At 36.8% G+C, this 26,111-nt stretch overlaps 1 protein-coding gene across 2 annotated transcripts in view; it reads left to right on the top strand.

Moving 5' to 3' along the window:
• The window catches only part of Cntnap4 (contactin associated protein family member 4), a 312,074-nt gene that overhangs the window by 181,671 nt on the left and 104,292 nt on the right, over positions 1-26,111 (top strand). The window contains exons 5-9 of one of the 2 annotated variants that reach the window (XM_004659600.2): positions 5,895-6,098; positions 7,021-7,205; positions 7,933-8,076; positions 10,587-10,848; positions 21,443-21,592. In XM_004659600.2, the coding sequence (XP_004659657.1) occupies positions 5,895-6,098; positions 7,021-7,205; positions 7,933-8,076; positions 10,587-10,848; positions 21,443-21,592 (945 nt within the window). The remainder of the gene's footprint in view (positions 1-5,894; positions 6,099-7,020; positions 7,206-7,932; positions 8,077-10,586; positions 10,849-21,442; positions 21,593-26,111) is intronic. The other variant, XM_045141713.1, reaches the window with a different exon arrangement.

The following is a 26,111-nucleotide window of genomic DNA, read 5'->3' on the forward strand; positions in this document are numbered from 1 at the left end:
CAGCAAAAGCCACAGAACCCACAGATGGCTGAAAATCATTCTTGTTGTATAACGTGGTGATGAAATTGATAATTGAGAAGTTTTCTTCTGTGCTCTTCAGAAATTTATTATTTTTTCAAAAGAGTCACAAATAGAACAACATATTTGATTATCTTAATGTCAGTCTTTTCCTGCTCAATATTCTAATGATGAGTAATAGCATTAGATATACATCCACACAATACTGCCATGAAGATAAAGCACCGTTATTCATTTCATGTGAAAGGAAAGAAGGGCAAAGAGGTCAAATAACTTAAAACAATACAAAGAATACCCCACTATTTTGGTTTGAATAAGAAATGTCCCCAACAGGCTCATGCTTCCAGACTGGTGGTGCTGTTTGGGGACTTTTAGGAGCTAGGACCTAACTAACATAAGTAGGTCACTAGGGATGGGACTTTGAAGGTGTTTCAGTTACCTTTTCCTTGATGGGACAAAAACACCTGAACAGAAACGCCTTCTGGAAGGATAGGATTCATTTCAGGCTGACAGCTTATTTTTTTTAATTTTAATTTATTTTCAAGGTGTGGGAGGAGGTGAGAAAGAGAGAGAGAGAGAGAGAGAGAGAGAGAGAGAGAGAGAGAGAGAGAGAGAGAGAGAGAGTGAAAGCATGCCAGGGCCCCTAGCTACTGCAAATGAACTTCAGATGCTTGTGCCACTCTGTGCATCAAGTTTTATGTGGGTATTGTGGAATTGAACCCAAGCTATCAGACTTTGCAGGCAAGCACCTTAACCACTGAGCGATGTCTCAAGCCAAGGCTGATAATTTTGAGTGGAAGCTTCATCATGGCGGAGAAAGCACGGGTGAGAAGAGGATGGGCATCACGTCTTGTCACATATTTAGGTGGAAGTGATCTAATTACTACAGTTGGAAATGGACTCCAGACCTGCCTCCAGTTATATTTTCTTCAGTAAGGTCCCACCTCCCAAAGGCTCCACCAGCAGGTCATTGAATGTGAGGCTCAGTCATAAACACATGAGGCTATAGGACACATTGTACATTCAAACTACCACAGAGGGTTAATTCTTGCTTCTGCTTCTCACCTGATTCCTCTACCTCCTGGTTGTATTATGATGTGAGGAAGTCAGCTACACATTTCCACACCACAGATGTAGCACCTCTGCCATAACTTTGCAGCCACAATGGCTGAGACCTTCTAAAACCAGGAGCTAAAATAACTCTTCCCATAAATTGTTTTTGTCATGCACTTTGTCACAGCAACAAAATAGTAACTAATACACCCACTAAAGATATTAGGCAAATTCATTATATTATGGTAGAGTGGAGGACAGTCCTATTGGCTGTTGTAGAGTTCTAGGTGGCTTGCATGAGATACTGTGTACATAATTTCCAGTTTTTCTATCTATGTCATGGGTATAAGGGGATTGCAAATTAGGATCATGGAAATAAAGGTACCCATGGTTTAATCAAAGTTCAGTCTTTCTTGGTCTGCCAACAACAACAACAACAAAAACAGCAAAAAACTAGAGTTTGTCCTTTATGAATCACTGCATAACAGAGCCATGCTATTAATATTGATAATGACCAATCATTGAAAAAATATTCATGGGCTAGAGATAGCTCAGTCAGTAAAGTGCTTGCATTGCAAGCATGAAGACCTAAATTTGATACCTAGCATCCACCTAAAATACCACATGTGGTGGTTTGCACTTGTCATCCTACTGCTAGGACTGCAGAGAAAGATGGATCCTTGGGGCCTGCTGGCCAGATAGTTAAACCTACTTAGCATGTCAATGAGAGATACTATCTCATATAAGGTGAATGGAACCTGAGAGGAATGATGCCAGAGGTCATCCTCAGATCCTCTCACTTATGCACACACATCTACACACACACATGCACCTGCATGCACTCATGTGTAGAAAGAAGAAAAAATAAATTAGTAAACATAGTACTGAACAAATTTACAAATAGAAAAATATTCATGATTTGATCAAGTAATAATTCTCTCATATCTTTGGAATATATATATATATATATATATATATATATATATATATATATAATAACAAATTTTGTCCACTTTGGTTTTCTAATTTTTATTAAGCCACTTTTCTAATGTTTCTATTTTTTCCACATATATACATCAGCTATGTACAAATGTTTCTATCCAAAAGTGTTTGACATAAGAAAGATAGAGGAGTAAATATGACACTCATTGACTATCATTTGGAATAATTTTATTTTGGATGTTTAGTATTTCTAAACAAATAAATATCAAGTTGGATTGATTTTGTTAATTATATATGCTCATATTATATCCTCTATAAGTTGATTGCAACTTAAAGAAATGGTATTAAACATTATTATTAACAGAATATGTTAAATCATGATTGTAGTCCTAGGAGCTTAAGGAGAAGGATTGTAAGTTTGAGAAGCCTGGAGTAAATAGTGATACCCTATCTCAAAACAAATAAACAAACAAACAACAAATAAATGAACAAACAAGCAAACATTGTTGAGAAACCCCTAGAAAATTTTTCCTTTGTAGGTGTGGGCTTGCATTGGCAGTACTCTTTTAAGAGACCAAAAATCTGAAAATCTTTATGGAATAAGCAGTAAATTCCTGTGAACATTAACAGTGACTTCTAAGACTTGAAGTGCCACTTTTGAGGCAATGATAAGATCTCCAATGTACTTTTCAAGGGAATAATGTCAAAATAAAATTTTCACAAACATGATGACCTTGGCTAATGATATAGCACAGTAGTAGAATGTTTGCCTTGCATCTGGCTCTAGTACTCAATGCTATAAAAACAGTAAACAACAACAAAAACACATGAAGACATGCTTCTCACTCAAATACAGAATAAATATGTGTCAAATATGTATTCAGTTCATTAATGATAAAATTATATGGTTATAATTGCAGTTTCAAAATATGCCAGACACAGAGTGTGCAATAGTACTTAGAAAGCCAAGAAAAAAATGTTGGGATACCATTAAAAGGGAAGTACATAAATAGTTAATATCTGTACACAGAAGACATTTGCAAAATCTAAATACATGTAACTTGGTAGACTCTGTCCTTGATCAATAACAATGGTAATACCAGATATTTATTAGTCCACCTTGAATTAACCTATCTTCAAACTGGTTTGTTATAAAATACTCCTGCATGACAGTGAGATGTGAATTTGTTTAATTTTATGTTTAGTTGTTACTAATTTTTCCTAACAGTGGTACCACTGCATTTAAGACAATGTATCTCTCTCTAAACAGATCCTTGAAGAGTTAAGTGCCAGTGAGAGATTTTTTTTCTCTTAAAGATTAGTTTTTTGAAGTAACCCCAAATTTTATATTATTTATTTGTGCTGCATAATACAACATTATGTGCAAATGGCTTAAAATCATATTTTTACATATCAGATATACTTATGGAAATAACTGTATATGTGTGATAAAAGGGGAAGAGATATAAGTGAGTGCTCTGATTAATGTAATAATGATAAGAATCATACTTATCTTTTTGTTTTATAAGAATTTCTATTCATATATTACATATATGCTCCTTGCCATTTTTCTGTCCCTTTCTACCCTGTGAAGGTCACAGTGTTACCATATATGTAAGCAGTGTCCTTCTCTATTTCTGAGTTTTCTTCCTTGGAGAACTGTTTGTTTTAGGGATTGAACTTCCTACTCCCAAGCATTAAATACTTCTTGCCATTGTGACTTCTTGACACACATGTATGTAAGAATGATAATAAATGTGATACTTTTGGAGGAATGCCTAGGGTTTTTGAAACTGAATTATGCAGGGTAGTCTAGTTTATTACGACTTTGAGATGGTGAAGAGAGGCAAGGTTACCAATGAAGATCTGCTGGAATCTTGGGTATATAGACATGATTTTCTCGTTTTAACACAGCTTTTCAACAGTGCTTGTTACAATCTATTATGGCTGTATGGACTTAACTTGCTGACTTATATCACAGTACCTCAAAATGATGGACTAAATACATCTGTACTAAATGACTTCATCAGAATGCACAGCCATACATCTGTTAGGGAGAAAGTGGGTAAGAGTCAGAGAAAATGGCAAGTAGCTTCAGTTAAAGGAATAAAACTTTACACCATTGCTTTAGGCATCAATTGTCTGAGATGTTTTTCACTACCTTATTTTGCTGATGGAAATATTCCAGGCCCCAAAGCTTTAGGTGCCATGAAAGATGGATACAACCATTATAATGTAATAACAATAGTGAAAAAGAGAAAAAAAAAAAGACATAGTAGACTAAAGTAACATAGGCTACTTTTGAGGGGGAAAATCTCTTGGAAGCTAATTCCAAAAATAGTCCTTATCTAAAATAAAATAATTACTTTAATAGTTGCCTTTAAGCAATACATTTACTCAGAGATAACTGCATTGCTCCAAATATGTTAGCATTTAAAGTCTATCTTATTGAAATTTTTCTTAATTTATTATACTCTAATAATCATAGAGCACATCATTTCTATTTGACACAGAGTTATGTTTTTACCATGAACATTCATTCAACTATATAACAAGGAATAATTGCTCAGTTAACACTTCTAAAGAATGAAATGTTTATTCATGTGCACTTGGTGAATGAATTCTTTATAAGCACATTAACAAGATGTGAAAAAAGCCCTTTAAATTTCCAAAAGATAGCCTCATAATTTTTTTTTAAATTAGTGTAGTGGTGATTTTTAGACACTTATGAGATGTGAGGGATCTGTACAAAATATATAGTTGGGTTTATGAGTGGCTTTAATAGTTTTATCAAATGAAACAAGATCAGTAAGCTGTAATGTCATTCTCTTGACTTGAGGAAGTCAGCTTACCCCCCTGAATAGAAGCTCCTATTTTGCTGAGTTTCTCTAACATTTTCATTTATTACATAAATGTACTTTTAAGGGTTATTGCCTTAAAAAATTCTTCGACTTTTACATGTAGGAAACACTGCTTGCATTTCTGAGTATTATCAGTTTCTTTCTGTGTGTTGTTCAGGGTACAACTGATTTTGACAGATGTACTATTATGTTAGTGGTGTAACGTGACATCTTTCGTAGGATGATATGAGTAAGAGTGATCTTGACAATGAGTAAGTAAGACACTGTCAGAAAGCTGAGAAAACATGTCAGTGTCAGTTATAAGTGGGGTAGAATAAACCTTACAATATTATTAACACAGTAATGTTCAAATGATGCCCTTGAGAAGGCAGAAATAAATATCTTTGCTCTTAAATATTGTCACTTCATAATGAAAATAAAATAAGACAGATAAAATAAACCCAACATCAGTAGAATTTTATGTCTAGAGTATGTACATGTATTTATGTATGGCTGTTTGATATGGCACATGTGTGAAAGAATTTGGAGGTATCATTTCTGGAGCCTAAATATATAATTCTAAAGTTTTCATAATAGTATTAAAATGGAGGGTACTAAGTGTAGATGGGAGGTAGGGAGATTGGGGAGGGAGGGAAGGGTGGGAGAAGGGAGAAGAGAAAATCAAAACTAAGTATGTATGAAAATTCCACAAAGAAACAACCTTGAAACTAATTTAAAATAAAATCCAACAAAGTAAAACATATGAATATGAAAGACCAAAACAATAACATCATTAAAATATTGTTTGAGAAATATGTAATGTATTACTTTTAGGCATTTTTCTGATTTTCTTTCTCATGGGATGAAAATAAATTAACTGTAAAAGAATAAGAAAAAATGAGACATACATTGAAAATGTATTTCTAGATCATGAATGACATATTTAATACACACATGTACGTGCACACACGCACACACTTATAATGCTTCACTGAAAAGCATATCTACTCTTAGGGTGACTTTTGCGATCTTTGTCTCTAGGATCAGAGGTGATGGATCTTGATGGAAAAAGCTCCCTTTCCTACAGATTTGATCAAAAATCTATGAGCCCAATAAAAGATATTATTTCTTTGAAGTTTAAAACCATGCAGAGTGATGGGATTCTACTCTACAGGACAGGGTCAAATGGAGAGCACACCATGTTAGAATTAAGAAGAGGAAAGCTCTTTTTACTTATTAATTCAGGTAAGCCTATTTGATAAGGTGTTTTAAAATCTGATCATTCCCTTGTTGTTAGACAACTTTATGCTCTCAAAGTTTATTTTTTGACATTTAAAGTACCTTGCTCTGGTATCCGGTTCACCAGGAAAACAGCACCCTTGCTTGTTTCGCCAATTTTTCTTAGTTTCAGCCTGGCCCTTTTGAGGTATAATGGGGTGGCTGTATCCTTAGGATCTACATCTATCTGAAAAGGAGAAGCAGATTCTCCACCAGAGAGTAAGTTAGCACCAGGACAAATGAGATAACCCTTGCTTTTTTAATAGAGAATTTAATACATGTAGGCCCACTTGTAGTCCACGATTGATGGTAGCTTGATAATGGAGAGAGGGCTTATGTTTGTATATGGTTCTGACTTGTTTCACAGATGAGCCTAATAAAGGTACCAAACTGACTGTATTTGCTGAATACAAAATTAATTAATAAAAAATACCTTGTTTTCAGATTCAAGGGTTTGCATATAAACCAATACCACCCTTTTATGCCCAAATGGTTCATAGTTTGCATATTGTACAAGACCCTAATTGGATGGTCTTTTCATAGCTACATGGCTAATTTCTGGCCTCATAAAGAGTGGGATGGGTCACTGAAGTAGTGAAAATAATGAGGTTGCAGTAGTAAAAATAATGAGGTTGTAGCAAAGATAAAATTCACATAGAAAATGAGCATGCAGCGGGTGATAACAATAAAAAGAATGAACAGTGGAAGGAATTACAACAAGGTAAAGATCGTCATATTTAAGCTTCAGGTAAATCCACACTAGTGTTCAGGACAGCATGCTTGAAACAACATTCCAGCTATTGTGATGTGAGAGATGTTGCTTCACAGTGGAGGTGTTTTCCCACTTCTCTATGGGAATAATGGGACTGTTGCTTTTCACTCTTTCCAGGGGAAGCTAGACTGCTTTCCACGCCCACCCTGATCAACCTCACCCTGGGCAGTCTTCTGGATGACCAGCACTGGCATTCTGTACTCATCCAGAGACTGGGCAAGCAGGTCAACTTCACTGTGGACGAACATAGGCGTCACTTCCACACACAGGGAGAAATGAATTATCTGGATCTTAATAATGAGGTGTGATGGTTGTGTTTAAACTAATATAGAGTGATAGTATATATATGCTTTCAGTTAGCAGCAGAATATATGTTATAAAGAACCCACCTTCACAGTCATTCACAGATTGGTGATGCATTCCCATGGTTGTCTATTGTTACAGTAGCAGGTTTGGACACATGAAACTTGAAACTTCATCTTCTCCACAGTATGTTCATTTATCAAGATAAAATGGCATCATTCTTTTCACTTCGTGTGTAGGAAATCTTCCCCATGGTGGCATCTCATTGCCACAGGAAAATATAGCATATGCTGTGTGATTTCCTTGTGCTCTATACCTGAGCAATATGGCCTGATGGGGGAAAACGATCAACAGATGAACTCATTCACTAGAAACTGATTCAAGTATGCAAATGTAGTTGTGTACTAGAAACATAAAATAACATGTCATGATTAGTTACACTATTAAACTGATCAAGTTTTACCATGGACATAAAAATGCATTTTTCTTCATCAAGCAATAAATATCAAAACTAGGTATAATTAACAACATGGCAGACTAATCAAGCTGCTTAGTAAATGAAGACTGAATGCATATAAATATGTTTTAAATCTGAATTTTAATTTTTTGCCATATAGGATGATGAAAACATTTCTCTATATGATGATTATGGCTAAGCATACATATTTAAAGTAGGTTATCATAAAATCACTAAACAATATTATTGATGCCATTTTTCTTTCTAAGATCAGCTTTGGAGGGATTCCAGCACCTGAAAAATCAGTGTCATTCCCACATAAGAACTTTCATGGATGTTTAGAAAATATCTATTATAATGGAGTGAATGTCATTGACTTGGCTAAGCAACAAAGCCCACAGCTCATCATTATGGTAAGTTTCCTCATGGGAAGAAGTTGGTAAAATGACATATATTTTACAAATGAAATCCCTCCAGCTTAAGGTTCTAATTTAATAAGGTGTTTCACTTTGATTGGCAGTATGCATATAAGAGAGTATTTTTATCTAAAGGAATTACGGTTTACTAAGGATTAATTATTTAATTTTATTTGAAATATGTTATTTATTTATGAGAGAGACAGAGAGAATGGACATGCCAGGGCATCTAGCTACTACAAACTCCAAATGCATGTGCCACCTTGTACATCTGGCTTACATGGGTACTGGTAAATTGAACCTAGGTCTTTAGGCTTTGCAGACACGAAATGTAACCACTAAGCCATTTCTCCAGCCACATAAGTACTTTATTTTATGATAAGAAAAGCATTTAAAAATTTTAATTTCAGATATTTAAAATTTTTATTTTGAAATTATTTTAACTTTATTGTGGAAATTTTAATTTTTTAGAGGTATAATGACTCTCAGGAGAGTAATTTATTTTGCTATGAAAGTGCTTTATAAGTTGTTTCTCAAGCTTCACACTAGATGAGTATACTGAGTTTCTGGAATAGGGTAACATCCATGTATATTAAAGAGACAGTGTAAACACTTGTATTTTGCTATGGTCATTTATAACAAATAAAAAAGCAATAGGCAGTTACAACATTGCATCTGTCAAGCTGCCCAAATAGCAATGTTCCTCAGGCTCCATTACATCCCAATTCTATGGAAGTGTGGCAGAAATGAAATCTCAGTGCTGCTCAGAATTCAGTCAGGCAAGCAGGGCCAGAGGGGATGTTATAAAGAAGAGAGTTTATGCAGGGAAGGTGCTGAGGGCTTTTTGCGGTTCCCTCTTGGTGACCACTGTCCCTGTGAATTTCTGAATCAGCATCTGGGGTAGGCCTGGCTCACTGTTGCTCAGCTGGACCAACTTCCAGGAGGAAGATAAGGCAGAGAGGAGAAGAGCAGGACAGTGGGAGAAACCAGCACCCACGTGTTCATCCTTTATTGTGAGCGAGCCCAAACACCTGTTGGGATCAAAATCCTTGGGCTGGTGTTCTACATCTGATTATCAAATGTCAACCACACTTTCCTTTTGAAGGACTCTTTCTCTAAAACAGATATGGCAGGAAATTCTGGAACACACAGCTTCCAGCTTTAGTACTTTGATAATAAAAAGGAGACATAAATTGATTTTCATTAATTTCTTTCATTGTGTAAAATTTATAACATGTAAATTTAAGCTTATATTGTAATAACAAATCCCAAAGCACATCATAAAAATATTTACTATAGAGAGCTGGAGAGATTGTGTAGCAATTAAGGTGTCTGCCTGCAACGCCTATGGATTGAACCCAGATTCAAGCCCCAGTACCCATGTAATTCAAATGCACATTGGGGCACATGCTTCTGGAGTTCATTTGCAGTGGCTAAAGGCCCTGGTGTGCCCATGTTCTCTCTATATATCTCAAATAAGTAAAAATAAAATTTTAAAACAGAATATTTACTATTGAAAAAGTATTTCACTCCTAATTCTCTGTGAATTGGAATTATATAACCACCCAACATGATTTTAATTTCATTATTTTTATGAAAGGGAGAAAATTTAAAAGGGGAAATATTATCGAAAGATGTGTATGTAGTTCATTCAAAAACAGTGTTTCAGGACAGTGTTCATGGAAGGACTGCACACTTTGCATCGACAAGAGGATATGGTGCTTGCAGGACAGGATGTAACTCCCAAATGAAGCATAAGATCATAAATGCATCAGATAATGGCCTCTCTTTCCACAGGGGTTGATAGCCTTATAATTGCCTTTGCGCGATGGGTTGCTATATGTTAGCATGATGTGCTCTGCAGTTTTGATAGTTTAATTCCATATACAGCATTGTAATTGTTTGCAATAAGATTTCACATTTGGTCCGTGGAGGTTGCTCAGTGAATAAAACTCTTGCCATGCAGGCATGAGGCCCTGAGTTCAGATCCCCAGACCTCCTGTAAAAGCTGGAAACTATGGTGGGCTTCACAGTGTGAGATGGGAGGCAGATACAGGAGAATATACCAGAGGCTCCCAGTTCAGCTTGCCTGGCAAACTGAGAGTGGTAAATCACAATGATAGACCCTCCTTCAAAGCAAACTGGAAGGCCAGTAAGAACCCAAAAGCTGTCTTCTGTGCCTACACTAACACACAGACTACAGAAGTTCACTCTTTAGATTTATTATCCACCCGCCAAGGCTCAGAGATCATTGCGAAAGAGGGGGGTGGAGAGAATGTCAGACCCACAGGGTGGGAAGAGTATCCAGAAGCATTGTCCTCCCCCAACTGGTGACCCACTTCCTTCAACAAGATTCCACCTTCCGAAGGTTCTGCAACATTCTCAAACAGCACCACCAGCTGGGGTTGAAGTGTGCAAACACATGAGCCCAGGGTGGTCATAGTCAAAGCACAACGCAAGTACTGTGAATAACATGCTGAAAACTTCTTCTTTGACTTTAACCTCAGGGAAATGTGACATTTTCCTGCTCACAACCGCAGTCAGTGCCTCTGACTTTTCTGAGCACCAGGAGTTACTTAGTGCTGCCAGCTTCCTCCAAACAGGATGAGATTTCAGCCAGTTTTCAATTCCGAACTTGGAACAAGGCAGGACTTTTGCTCTTCAGTGAACTTCAGCTGCTCTCAGGCGGTCTCCTGCTCTCGCTTAGTGATGGGAAACTGAAGCTGAATCTTTACCAGGCAGGAAAATTGCCCAGTGACATCACAGCAGGTAATAAATGTCCTCCTAGAGGCAAAGCATATGGATTTGAGAGATTTCATTATCTCTCTGTCCCTTTTCAATAAATTTTATGCATACAAAAATTAATATTTGCTTAATAAATGAATACTTGAGTTAATAAGATTATCAGTTCTCTTCCTTAAAGGAACTTGGTTCCAATTTCTTTTTAAATATGATTGCAAACACTTGCAGGTTTTATTAATGGAAATGATAGTGATGGGGGAATGGAAATTTCTTCCCATGACCCTTTCTTCCATTCCAGACAAATCATCAATGTACCCAGAGGAAATGGGTTTTGGAAAAAATGTGAAAGTTCTTGAAATAGGTCCTAAGTTTACTGGATATATGTCAGTAGAAAGCTAGAACCTGTGAAACTCAGCTCCTAAAGGGGCCTTTGGCAGAATGAGATAGTTCCTAACTGGAACCTATATTTATACTAATGTGCAATGCAAATGGTTGGATGCATTTTAAGAAGAGGTAAAGTTTCTCATTTGGCTACCAATTGAAATTCTTCACACTTGTAGGCAATATGGTATCATTTTATCAATTTGAAGTAATATAATTCAGTAATTATATATGTGTCTGGAAAATTAATGTCCAATCTAGGTCAGAGGTATGAGTAAGAAATATTTTATCTTCATTAAAATTATATCGTTCTTGACAATGAATGTCCATTGCATTTTTGCATATATGGAATAGCATCCAGGCCAGCAACTAAAGGTGACAGTGGGGTAAATTGCTACACTAATTTAAGCAATTGTCTCTTAAAGCAATGTAAAGATACTATTGTATTACCCTTACATATTAACTATGACAAAAATTCATGGAATATAACATGGGGGAGGAGTTAAAATGAAGTTTGAAACTAATAATTTCAAGGATATAGGTGGCTTTACAAATCCTTATTTTATATACCTTTTTATTGTTGTTCATGTGTCACTGCAGCTTAAATGTGAAAGCTGGAAATTCAGTATTATGATTTTAAGAAGTGTTGCGTGTGCTGGGACTTTTTGCTCGTGTATTGTGTGGTGTGCATGCATGTGAATAGGTGCATTAATATGTGTGTGAGTGCATGCATGTGTTGGGGTGGGTTTGCATTTACTTGTACACGTTTGTATGTGCATGTAGAGACCAGATGGTGACATCATGAATCTTCCTCTATTGCTTTTCACCTCACTTTCTAAGACAGTCTTTCTTGTTGATCTTAGACTTACTTCTCTGATTTGTCTAGGCAAACTAGCTGTGAGTCCTGCTTCTCGAGTGTTTGGATTGCAAGCATGCTTCACCATGCCTGGCGTCTTTACATAGGTAGTAGGGACCCATTTCTTGTCCTTATTGTTGTACAGCAAGCCCTTACCCACTGGGGTCATCTCCCCAGTACTTGCTATGACTTTTCATGTAATATTCGCAATACTACTACAGGCTTGACAAAAGGAAATAATGTAATCATTGTCATATTAATAATTATTAAACCCATAAAATGAAACTCTAAAAATGAAAGCTTACTATTAGTGTGTAGTATACAGTGTGTACTATATTGTGAGGTATCTGACATCCTCTAAAGTGGTTATAGTTCATAGCTTGGTTTTCAACACCTTAAGGAAACTGCTTGAGTACAATGCTATTGTTGGGAGCCTCATGAAGTTAGCTCATTTGTAGCCACTTTACAGAGAATGTAGCTAATCAATTAGTATATATAATTATGTATAGAATACTCTAAATTATTTGAAAAATCTCTAAAGGATTGCTTTAGTCCTTATACAATATAATCCATTATGACATCATGTGACTTTATATGATTGTTTTCATAGTAGTAATAAGAAACCTAAATGTCAGTATATGCTACAGTTCATATAGCAAGTCAGCTTTTACTTACCAATTCTGTCTACTCTTGTTTTTCCTGCTTGTTTCAAAATATTACTTTTTGCTAATTTCGATAAAACAAATGCACTTTTCATTTGCAAACAAACTACTTAAATGGTAGTTGGGTGTGGGGTCAGTTTCTTCTCCCAGAGGAAATGACTGTCTACTTGGCCTTAGTTGTACAGTGTTAGATAATTAAAGCAATTGTCTTATTATAATCATTTCAAAGAACCAACCATGCATTTATTCATGGATTGAGATTATATCATACTAAATTTTTCCATTATATAAGAATGATGTGTACTGGGAGTGGTGCCACACACCTTTAACCCCAGCACTCAGGAGGCAGAAGTAGGAAGATCATCATGAGTTCAAGGCCACCCTGAGACTACGTAGTGAATTCTAGGTCATCCTGGGCTAGAGTGAGGCCCTAACTCAACACAAAAAGAACAACTTAAATTTTTATTATTGTTGGAGATTGCCATATTAAATGTTTAAAAATTCAAAATTTTATATTTTTTACAATAAGAAAAATTAAATTGTATTGAAAAGGAACTTAATTATGCAAATAAATGAGTTATTAAGCTAAATTTTAATGTGCTATCCAGGGTTTTTTTTTGTTTGTTTTTGTTTTGTTTTTTGTTTTGTTTTTCGAGGTAGGGTCTCACTCTAGTTGATGCTGACCTGGAACTCATTATGTAGTCTGAGGGTGGCCTTGAATTCATGATGATCCTTCTACCTCTGCCTCCCAAGGGCTAGGATTAAAGGCATATGCCACTGTAGCAGACAGCTTCAGGTTCACTGAGATGAACTTCCAGACCAGGCACAGTTATGGAGGAAGGAATATTTATTGAAGCTTACAGATCCAGGGGAAGTTCCATAAATGGCAGAAGAAGCCGGCCTGCCTTCACAAAACCAAGCAGAGAGAGAAAGAAGCACAAGCCAAAAAGCCAAAAGCCACACAGCATACTTCAGGAACTCCAGCGAGGCACAGTTTGCATATCATTAGATTGAAATCTGAAACCCACTACCACACCTTAAGATCCACCCAGTACACTGCCTCCAGCCAGGTGGCTACAGATGCAAACTACAAACAATAAAAAGCTGAATATACTGGGACTATCTATTCAAACTACCACAGCCACCATGCATGGCAATGTTCTATACAGTTTTGTAAATTGTCATTTGAAATTATATGGAAATATTATGTCAACTTGACATCTTTGAAATATTAATGATAATATATTGGCCAATATTATGAAACAAATTAGCAGCATTCTAAAATACCTCATGGCATAACATGTTTCCAAACTATTCTTATAAATGTGAAAATATACATTAATATGGTATCAATGACCATACTTAATAACAATGCTGTTAAATTTTTCTATTAAAAACTAAATTCTTTTTAAATCTTGCATTTATTTGTAAGGAGAGAGAGAGAGAAACAGAGACATAGCGAGAGATTGAGAGAGAGAGAGAGAGAAAGAGAGAGAGAGAGAGAGAGAGAGAGGTAGAGGGAGGGAGAGGGAGAGAAAGAGAGAGAGAATATGGGCTGCCAGGGCCTCTTGCCACTGCAAACTAATTCCAGATGCATGTGCCACTTTGTGCATCTGGCTTTACATAGGTACTGGGAAATTGAACCCAGGACATCAGGCTGTGCAAGCAAGTACCTTAACCACTAAGCAATTTATTTAGCTTCTAAAAACTAATTTCCTAATTTTAGGTTTCTTTTATAATTGTTGCATTTCTGTGTAACTTTTGCCTGATAGTAAAAATCCAATCCATGAATAAGACTTTTTCCCCTTTAGCAATGCCTGGATGAGGTAAGTTTGTAATATTTTAGGCATTTTTTTGAAGTTTTTGCTTGGTAGACATTTTGATTCTTGTGCCCCTGGCAATTGTACAGCACTGTTGGTGTGTCCCACCCAGAAAAGCTATATTTCAATGTTTTCTCATCCTTTACACTGTTGGACTCTTCCTAGCTTCAGACTGTAAATTTGTCAGCCTTAAGCTTCTGTTCTCCACTAAAAAGTGTTGTCTACAGATAACCTCCACATTTTCACCTTGACAGGAGCTATCTAGTGATCTGGATCCTTAATTATAGTTCTTGAGTATCATTACTAGAGGTGGGAATTTCTGGTCCTTCCGGAGCACCAGAATAGATTTTGAAGTGAGCATAGCCCTTTGGTTGCTCCTTGAGTGATGGACTACATATAATTGCCTTCTTCACCTTTGCAGAAAATCTACCCTATGTGGCAGGCTTGCTTTTTCTTTATCCATCTTACCACATGAATACTTGTTCTGGTCTATTGAGAGGGTCATGGCAGCTAAGCTGTCAGAATGTTTTTTTTGTAGCATTATAGGATTGTTCTTCCAGAGATTATGTACAAGGAAGACAATGGAATTTTTTTTCTACTTGCTGTATTTTTGCGTTTATGTGGCTTGAACCAGAGATAGTGAATGGAGGTGGAGGAAGGTAGAAAGTTCTGATTCATAATCCTATCCTCTCCACCACCTTCAATTACAAACACTTCCATTTATGTCTCTAGTCTTACTTTGTAGTTGTCACTGTTTTCTAACCTTAGACAAAAGTGACCATACTTGGATTTTGAATATGTCAGATTTATTGCTGATTGTTACAAGAGGAACACACCCCCTGGGAGCTATGTGGATTGTCTCAATGAAAAATGTTAAGAATAATGTATAAGTTTTGGTGTTATGTTCACTGATATAGGGTAGCTTCTAAGGAGGAAACATTTGCTATAGATTAAATGCTGTTAGAAGTAAGGGAAAAAGTCTGTAATTAGCTGTCTTTGTCAGTGTTAACCTAGGAGAATAGAGGAATGGCATAAAGCTAAAGTTGTGATTGGTTAAAAAATTATCAGTTGTATTATTAATTTTTTTTGTGTGTGTTTTCTGTGTCCACCATACCTGGCTAGAGCAACTGAAGGGAAGAAATGTTTATGTTGGCCCATGGATTTCAGTCTGTCATGGCAGAATAGGCACCATGCACATGGTGGTACATTTGGCCACAGGAATGTGTGTCAGAGGCTGCTCACATCATGGAGGACTAGGAAGCAGAAAGCAAAAATAGAATTAGGAGCTGTCCTATAACCTTCAAAATCTCATTCCTAGTGATGAGCCTCTGGCTTCTAAAGTTGCACAGCCTCAAAAATAGCATTCTAGCTGGGGACCAAACATTCAGAATATGATCCTGTCAGGGGACATTTCACATTCAAACCACAACATTAGTCATTATTTAGCCAGCAGAGACAAAACTTTGGTATTTTGGTGGTTTGTGCAATAACCTTGCTTTTTGTTTAGGCTTACACAGATTTTGAAATAATTCTTTTTTTTTTTTTTTTTTTTGCTTGACTTTTAAAGACAGGATCTTGGTAGTTGAAGCTATCTATATGGACCAGGCTGGCATAGAAGCTGTAGGAATCCTCTTGCTTAAGTGCTGGGGTTGCAGGTTTGTACCACTACCCCAGCCTTAAAATAGTCTTGATTTTGTTTCACCATTCAATTGTAATAATATAGTGACCTTGTCTGTTGGTGTCCTGGAAGTTATATATTCAACAGGACACCATGCTACCCTGGCTCTGTGTTTATAGATGGACCTCCTTATAGTACCAGCCAAGCGTACTGCTGCCAGGACTTGTTTTTTCCTTAATTAGACAGGAGATAAAATAAGGGAACCACTTGCTTTGTAGGCAGAGAAAATGTGGGATTTAGAGTCAGGTGGTTTCTGTTTCAATATTAATGGTTGCCAGCTTAATATCACCTTGGGTAAGTGTTTATCTTCCTCAAGTCTCATTTCTCTCTACATTTACAATAAAGATAATAACAGTTATCATGTAAATAATACAGTGCATAAAAGTCACACAGTAATTACTAGTAGCTTCATTATTAGTATATCAACAATATACTCACTCCCCAGGCTCAAAAGCTTTGAGTGGGGCTGGAGATTTGGCTTAGTGGTAAAGCACTTGCCTATCATGTGCAAGACCCTAGGTTTGATGTCCATTATGGAAAAGAAATTATGCGTGACAACTGTAATGGTTTGAATGTGAAATGTCCACAACAATCTCATAGGTTTGGACAGGTAGTGTATAGCTGGTGATGCTATTTGAGGATATGGTGGAAACTTTAGGGCTGAAAGCATGATTGGAATAAATAGGTTACCGTGAGTAGACCTTTGAAGGTTGTACACCTCTATCCCATTTCCAACCAATTTCACTCTGCTTTCTTGTCCACTGAGATATTAGAAGTCACAGTCACATGCTCCTGAGTCCATGAACATTGCCATACCTTCCTAACCCTGACGGATTGTTTCCCTGGACCACAGGTCACATTAAACCTCTCCTTCATCAGGTTCCCTCTGTCATGTCATACATGAGAAGAATAACTAATACATTGGCAATGTTGAATAATCCAGCACCGAGTTACATAATGTCATTAATTAAAAAACCCTAAAAGTTCTGTGAATATTTTCCCTCCCTCCTTTTACAGTCATGTGGCTTTAAAAGAGGGTTTACCACTCATCAGACTGGGAAGTGAAAAGTAGTTATATATTTATGAAGAAAAATTGAACCTGATTTAATAGGTAAAGTTAGTTGAAAGATGTTATGGATCCTTCACAATTTAATTTGAGTAATAAATCCCATTGACAGGTAATAAATCTCCTCCATAGGTAAATGATGTCTATCACACAGGATTTCTGCTCTGAAGTTTTCTCCACGAGGATAACCCAAGATCATAGCTTGCTCATTAGATAGGTAGATTTTACTGTGCCAAATTGGAGTGAGCTGTCCCACCAGTCTTATGTTCATAATGTAACTTGGCTTCTGTATTTAAAGTACTGTTCCAAAGGTCTCCACAAACCTTTGATTTAATTATGTCTTGTGCCCCAATCAGCAGATGCCCAAGGCATTCTTACACAAAGTGTGGTGCCTGAACCAACGCTGGCTCAGTGAGAGATTTCTTAGAGATTCTCCACGATGAATATCAAAATTGGCATTAAGCTCTCAGAAACTGTTGACAAGAAAAGACATTTATCAAATACAACACATACATAGTAGGCTTTTGTGTGATCCTACATTTCAAATAATTCACTTTACCCCACTTTATAAAACCGTCAGTATGCAAGCCAGGTGAGGTGCCATATGCCTATAATTCTAGGACTCAGGAGGATGGAGCAGGAAGATGGTAGGTTTGTGGCCAGCCTGGGATACAGAGTGAACCTGTCTCAAAGACAGAAGGAAAAGTATGGTATTTGGAATTAGATGCTTATCTACACAGGTATTTTGATAAGCAATGTCCAAAAACATTAAAAATCCTAAGGAGAAATAGCAGAAGCAGGGTCTTGTTGGCAGGGTAGCATCGTGCTGCAGAACAGGCTGGGGGTCTCATGGAGAACAGGAAATAGAGCAGGGTACACTTGAGCCTGAGGATAAAGTATATATGAGGGTTCTTACCCTACACACAGCTTTCTAAAGGAATGACTGGATGAAACATTGGGGATGTCTGACTTTCGTTAATTCTGACTCCAACCTGGGTTACACACTATATCCAGTCATCTATGAAGAGTCACTTTAGAAAACAAGTCTGAAAGTGTCTAATCTATATTCTTCATATCAGTGTTTAAGTCTTTCCCATAATCTTTCATATAGCAAACTATAACTGGGTCTTAGAATCTTTTTTTTTTCTTTAATAAAATATGAAAGTGGGTTTCTATGGCTTGGTGGAATTTGTGTTAGGTTAGGTACACCTAGGATAAAACAATGTGGCCACTGAAAGGAGTTTTGATACATTCTCAATCAGAAAATTGTGGAAACTAGCCTAGAGGAATGAAAGAAATTTTGTATAGTATTAAGAAAGGCTCTTTGTGTTTAGTAGAGTAATTATATTATTGTTTACTCACTTGATCTGCAGAGTGATACAGAGGTAGATGTTTGGGCCATGTAAGCTTGACTGCTAAATCTACCGTAGAAGTATTACTTTCACATATTTGCTTAGATTTAATAAAGGGTCCTTGTAGATGGATGTATTTTACCTTATGGGGTAACATATAAGCCATCTCATGGATTTGTATTGTTGAAATTTCGTTGGGATGACCTAGAAATTGTGTGTTTAAAGGCAATATGAACACCTTGATTTTAGATTATAGCAATGTTATATTTACATACCATTAAGAATATAATCAAGACTGGAGAGATGGCTTAGCGGTTAAGACACTTGCCTATGAAACCTAAGGACTCATGTTTGACTCTCTATGTCCCGTGTGAGCCAGACACACAGCGATGCAAGCTCACAAAGTCTCACATGTGCACAAGGGGGCACATATGTCTGGAGTTTGATTGCAGTGACTGGAGGCTCTGGCATGCCAAGTCTCTCTGTTTCCTTCTCTCTCACTCTTTCATTCTCACATAAAAAAGAGGCAGTTTATTGGGCTTGCCTCAAAAAAAAAAAAAAAGAATATAATTAAAATTATATGTGTACTTATGGAGAAAGAGAGAGAGAATGGAATATTCTTACTTATTTGTGTTAACATCTGTAAAATTCTTTAGACACTGAGTTAAGAAATACTAAACTGTTACTCTGAGGGGAAATTCAAAGCTAGGGTCCTGTGAGTCTCTAGTCACAAATATTTTTTTCAAGAAACTTCTTGGTCTATAAACTTATTCTATTTGAGCTTCTGTTGACAGATATTACACACACACACACACACACACACACACACAAACACACACACACACATATGGAGAGAGAAAGAGAGAGAATAGGCATGCCAGGCATCTAGCCATAGCAAACAAACTCCCTCCAGATGCATGTGCCAATTTGTGCATTTGCTTTACATGGATACTAGGGAATAGAACCTTTGGCTTTGCAGGCAAGCACCTTAACCAATAAGCTGACAAGCTATTTCTCTAGCCCCAGAGCTCTGTTTTGTGGATTGTTTTTTAACTTAAGTAGAAACTATGTTGAGACACATCATATATTAGTATTAGTGCCATTGTTTCCCTCTTCCCTGTCCCCATTCCACTGAGGGCCCTCCTTAGTGGGATTACTGGTGTTCCCCTTAGAGTTGTGGGTTATGAGATGTGAGAACAGCAGTCAGTCACTGTAAGAGGGTGGGCAATACCTCTGGAGATTCCCTTCCACCCTGTGGCTCTTACAACCTTTCTGACCCCTCTTCTGCAAAATTTGGTGAGTCATGGTGGGTATATTTTAAGTTTGATTTAGTGCTGAGTTCTTACCAGGTTCTGGATTTCTGCCTTGGTGTGTCTTAAGTACCTTCAGTGTCAGTCTTCATCACCCTGGTGGTGGTTGTCAGGCTCACCATGGAAGCAGCACTGATGCTCATCTTGCCAATTCCTCTGGGGCTTCCTGGCTGATGTACAATGGTTTGTTTATCTCCTCTGTTCTCACTGTCTTCTGAAAAAGAAAAATAGATTCTCCATTGTAGATTGAGGTTAGCGTAGGTTCAGTGGGGTACACATTTTTAATTAAGAGAGATTTGGATGGGTGTAGCCTCTCTTTTGGCTAAAGACTACTGGGAGCTTCTTGTTGCAGTCCATGATCTTGGTCACCATAGGATTCTGACTTGGTTCCCAGTTCCAGCTATGGGTTCCTTTCCACTGAGGGGATCTTTTCCTCAATCACAGAGCTATATTGGTTAACCACATAAGCTGAGTGCTACTATTGCACAGGCATGTCCATCTTGTCAGGCTGGTTGCTGTTAGCGTTCCCTGCTAGCATACCTGATTGTTGGCCATTTTACCCCAACAGCTCATGTAGCACTTTCCAGTACTATATGGCCAGACTATCTGGGAACTGGCTTGCTTTCAGGTTCCATCCAGATCCCAGAGCACTGTTTTCATTGATTTTCACAGGAAGTATGTACAGGACAACTGGAATTATTTGCTGCTGATATATTTTGCTAAGTATTTATTCTAATATTATTAAAAAAAACTATATAGGCAATATATAAACAGTTTATTTGGTATAACAGAATTTGCTGAAATATGCATAGTCTTCCTAAACATTTTTCATCAAGAGATGCATTATAATGATGGAAGATGAAAATCATTTTGTGCCAAGTAGTGGAAGCCTTCAACCGTTCCAGATTATATGGGGGTAGAAACTTTGATTTAATTGAATTTGAAGTTATGGTAAGCAGTACCTTAAGGCTCTCTGTCTACCTTCATTCCCTAATTTCTCCCAAAGAAGAGAGGGTAAGAACACTTCACTCTGGACATAAAGATGTCTGTTTCCCACTCAGTCCCCACCCCATTTGTGCTTTTACTTTCCATACTTTTAGTTACCTGTGGTGAACTGTGGTATGAAACTATTAAATGTAAAATTCCAAAAGCAAGTATTGGGTTTAAGTAACATTTGTTACAGTACATTACTATGCTTATTCTATTTTATTCATAGCTATGAATATTCATTTTTATTGCCTGATTCATGAATTAATGTTGATCATGATTGTGTATATGAAGAGAAAACTGAAAGTACTTATTATTATCTTATGCTTATATTTCAGTAATTTCTGAAAAGATTATATGTAGGGTTTCAGGCATCCACTGGGTCTTGCAGGTAAAGTGGAACTACAGCAGATACAGTGTAGTCAATTACCCAAGTCTCTATAACTGTTTCTAAGTAACTGCTTCCAGCGTTCTCTGTTGAGAGCTTTTCAACTGATTTCCTCTCTCAGGTGTTGGATTAAATGATGGCCAATGGCACTCTGTCTCCTTGTCAGCTAGAAGGAATCACCTGAGTGTGGCAGTAGACGATCATGTGACCTATGCTTCTCCTTTGCTGGGGCCTGAGCAGATTTACTCAAATAGTACCTATTATTTTGGAGGTAAGAAACAGAGTCAGTCCATGTGGCCATTGGGCATATTTGCATTCAGCACTCCTATGTCTTTTCTAAGCCAATGTTAATACCAAGAAATAATCTCATTTTCTTTAAATATGGAAATGTTGAGTGGATAGAGATGACACATTATGATCTAAAATTAATTTATACAAGGGATACTTACTTACGTTTACTTTTTCAATAATGAGATTTATTGTAAGTAGGCTAACTTCAGTTCTTATCTTCATGCCTTGTTGTACTTTCCTACGTTAAATGACTCTTCTACATAACCTTTTATTTGTATGGGTTGATTTTACTATAGTATTTTACTGATCTATTTTTGGGCTCCTTAGAGCATCCTGACTGCTTCCTCACTGCCCAATACTGAGGCCAATATTATGCCTGTGGGCAAATACTTTAATCATCCATAGCAACTGTTTTTCTTTGCTAAAGAAGACACTGATTGATGTGATCAAACCAGGACACTGGCCTTCAACATCAGGACATCTTCCTCAGAGAACAGAAACAAATGAAGCATTTACTTAGAATGTGGATGTTTGATTGAACTAAAATCTTAGAAAATTTAAGAAATGAAATGATTCTTTATAACTGGAAAATTAAAATAAATATTCTTTGTCATTAGACATGTAGTTTTAAAACTATTAGGAGACTTATTTCTAGCTATTACATGGTATCTCTTGTTTTCTTATTACTATATTTTAGTAAGTAGTTGCTTCTGTCTAGAATGATTTTACATATGGGAAGAAGAAGCCAGTTCTCATATTTTTTACCAGTGAAATACAAATTATTTTCTCAGAATTGACAATAGCAACATTATCCATAAATCAGTTCACTAGAATTTAAATGCAAATGAACAAAAAAACAAAAACAAACAATCCCTGCATAACCCATGACTGTGAAAGACAGTAAAAGTCTACAATTTAAAAGAAATCCAATTGCTTTCATTACTAAGAATTGTTTATTTCTGAACCAGGTTATTAAAAAAACATAATAAGTATTATAATAATCCATAGGAACACAGCTTTTTTATATTTTTACTTATGAGACAAAGGGAGGGAAGGAGAATGGGTACACCAGAGTCTCTTGCTACTGAAAATAAATTCTAGATGTAATGGGCCAGGTTTTTCATTTGGCTTCATTTGGGTACTGAGGAGTTAAACCTGGGATGTCAGGCTTTGGTAGCAAGCACCTTTAACTGCTGAGCCACTTCCCAGCCCGGAAATCAGCTTTTAATCAATAGTAAAATATATCGAATAAGTTAATCAAAAGCTTTCATTTCAAAGGAAAATATTCAGAAACGCTAAAGACAGGAAAATACTCCAAGATATTGTTAAATGTTACAAAATAAAAACTAGAAGCCTAGATAATATAAATTAGGAAGATAGAGTCATCACTCTTAAAAAAATTAGATATTTGTCATGCTCAGGTTTAGCAACACTTAGCTATGTTGCATACAATTTTTCCTCTTGTGATTGTTTACCTCATACTGTGATATTTTAGGATGAAATACATCAGATATGCACTCTATAATTTTTCATTTTTATGACACATATACACTGTATTCTAAAATATTTTTGATACTCAAATTTATTGTAAATATGTAAAAATTTACTGTATTCCCCATATCCAGTTCCTTTTATTGTTTAAATCTTATGTGGCATGTACATTTTAAGAAATGTTAATGAGTTTTTCAAGTACACACCTTCAAATGCATACCTTCACTTAAGACAGACTAAGTTCATCCCATCCACTTGTCCCTCTAGAATCATATACTTTGATCTCCCTATATAAGCACTCCCCGAATTTGGAGATTGTTCTTCCATTTCTGCCCTTTATAAGTTTATGTCTATGTTATTTCTAAAAGTTGTACTTCTATATTCAAACTCTAAACACTTTTTTAAAGTTAGTTTTAATTTTTATTTATTTATTAGAGACAGAGAGAGAGAGAGGGAGAGATTGTGCAAGAATGGCACACCAGGACCTCTAGCCACTGCAAATGAACTCCAGATGCATATGCCACCATGTGCATTTGGCTTATGTGGGACTGGGGGAATTAAACCTGGATTCTTAGGGTTCGTAGGCATGGACCTTAATCACTAAGCCATCTATCCAGCCCTCTAACAAGTTTTAACACATACTCTGCTATCTTATCTTTTCCAGGGTTGGGACCAACTTAATGCTTGCACAGTCTTAGAAGTTCTGATCTAAGGCACACTTATTAGAACTTTAGGTCTAGGAATTCTGAATTCTTTGGATAGATATTCAAGACAGAGGGTTCCAAGTGAGTGCCACATCTTTCCATATGGGACCTTCTGGAACTGTTTCAATTGCCTTTGCATTGCAGGAATAAAACACTAAACCAAAGGTAGCTTATGGGAGGATAGGGTTTATTTTGGCCCACAGTCTTGAGGGGAAACTTCATTATCACAGGAAAATAATGGTAGAGGCTGTCATCACTTCTTGTGATATTAGATAGAAGACAGCAGCAAGAGAATGAGCTTAGCTCTGGCAAGAGGAAAGCTGCGCTGTAACATCTAAATCCCATCCCTAACAACATACTTTCTCCAGCAAGACTCCACCTCTCAAATTGCCATAAGCTGAGAACCAAACATTCAAAACACATGAGCTTATGAGCAACATTTGATTCAAATAATAGGGGTTATAGACAAAGCATGTCTAAGAAAAGGGATAAAGCAGTTTCCAGTACGGTGCAAGACTGGCACAGATGCCTTGATTTCTTGGTTGACACTAACATCCAATTTGCAGTTAAATGTCTTGTGTCCCTACCCCATGTAATGCACAAACCTGTGGCATTTGGTTATCATTGAAGACCTTATGTTCTATGTGGATGAGAGTGCTTTTATCACTAGGAACTGTCTTATCTAGGTAGAACACAGTTTTTAGGCGGTCAATTTTTTACCCAGTTTATCTTTGAGATTTTAAAAAAGAAAATCCTATCCTCTGAGACGCTGCCCATCATTTCTCCTTTGCTTTCCTTGGAATTTAGCTGCAAGTTTCCAGGGATGTTATCAGAATACAGTCATTCTAACCCAGCTGCAGTACGCCATGGTGAAGAATTGTTCAGTTCCAAAAGCCTGGGTTCTGTCCCCATTCTATGCAGCCTTCACAGTGCTGGGCTGTTGGCTTTTTGGACAGAGGACTACTCCAGAACCAGCAATACTCTGTATGCAACACAACACAAAACTTACACTATTCATCCATTACTTTATGCTATTTTTAAATCTTTTCTCTCAAATAAATGATGTTCAAAGTCAGAGTGTATTGTGATACACTGTGCTCAGCTTTTATCACTTACTAGTTACACATTTTAAGCCTAGATTCTTCAGATGGGAGATAGATAGATGTCCTGCATTTTTTAAAATGGAATCTCCGTTGAGGAGTTACACACCATGCAGCATAAGCTAAGGTTGCTAAGTGATGTGCAGAATTCTCACATCCCACCTGCCTATGTAAAGCAAGCTTTATCTATCCTATCAGCCCACAGCACCATGGAGTGTAACATGACGTCTCACTCCCAGAACAGTGACATACTGTGATAATTTGTGTGCCATCCTCAGAGGTAGTTAACATGCAGACTGCCTCTGGTAAGGGATCCATCCATTAATTCATCAGTAGATATTCACCAGAAATCTTATTTTAGAACTTTCATCTCAAGTGGGTTCAGTATTGAGCTTCTCTCTGACATTGCATTATTTTAACCTGTGACTACCTCCTCAAATACTAATGAGACTAACCTGGCTGAACTTTTCTTTGACCTTAGAATTTCTCACTTATTGAAAATGTAGCCAGGAATATGAAGTAACTCATACTCTGACCATTGGCTTTGTCTACAATTATGATAAATCTTTGTGTTTCTGAGGTTGTGTAGTCTTCTTTACCTCCAGGCAGATTGCACAGTGCATTTTTTAAATTTTTATTTATTTATTTGAGAGTGACAGAGAGAGAAAGAGGCAGAGACAGAGAGAGAGAGAGTGAGAGAGAATGGGCGTGCCAGGGCCTCCAGCTGTTGCAAACGAACTCCAGACATGTGCACCCCCTTGTGCATCTGGCAAGCGTGGGTCCTAGGGAATTGAGCCTCGAACCCGGGCCCTTAGGCTTCACAGGCAAGCGCTTAACTGCTAATCCATCTCTCCAGCCCTGCGCAGTTCATTTTATTCTGAAATGGTCTGAGGTGAGTTGTTTGTTTTTCTGGCAATAGTTACTACCATGTATCATTGAGCTATTATCTTATCAGTCTTAATTGGTATGTAAGTCATCTATAAAATATATCAAGATTATGCAGACCATGTATGTTGTATGATTTTTCCTGGGAAAATGAAAAAAAATTGTCAAATAGAGTACTTACAAGTAATCATATAAATGATTCCATTCAAATGTAGTGTGGTAAGCCAATGAGTTTACTCAGGCTACTTACAGTAGCATAGGTGACTCAAAGGCAGCTAGCTGCATTACTGAATTCCTAGCAATGCCTGGTGAAGACTCA

Source organism: Jaculus jaculus, chromosome 1 (assembly GCF_020740685.1).
Source record: "Jaculus jaculus isolate mJacJac1 chromosome 1, mJacJac1.mat.Y.cur, whole genome shotgun sequence".
Classification (NCBI taxonomy): domain Eukaryota; kingdom Metazoa; phylum Chordata; class Mammalia; order Rodentia; family Dipodidae; genus Jaculus; species Jaculus jaculus.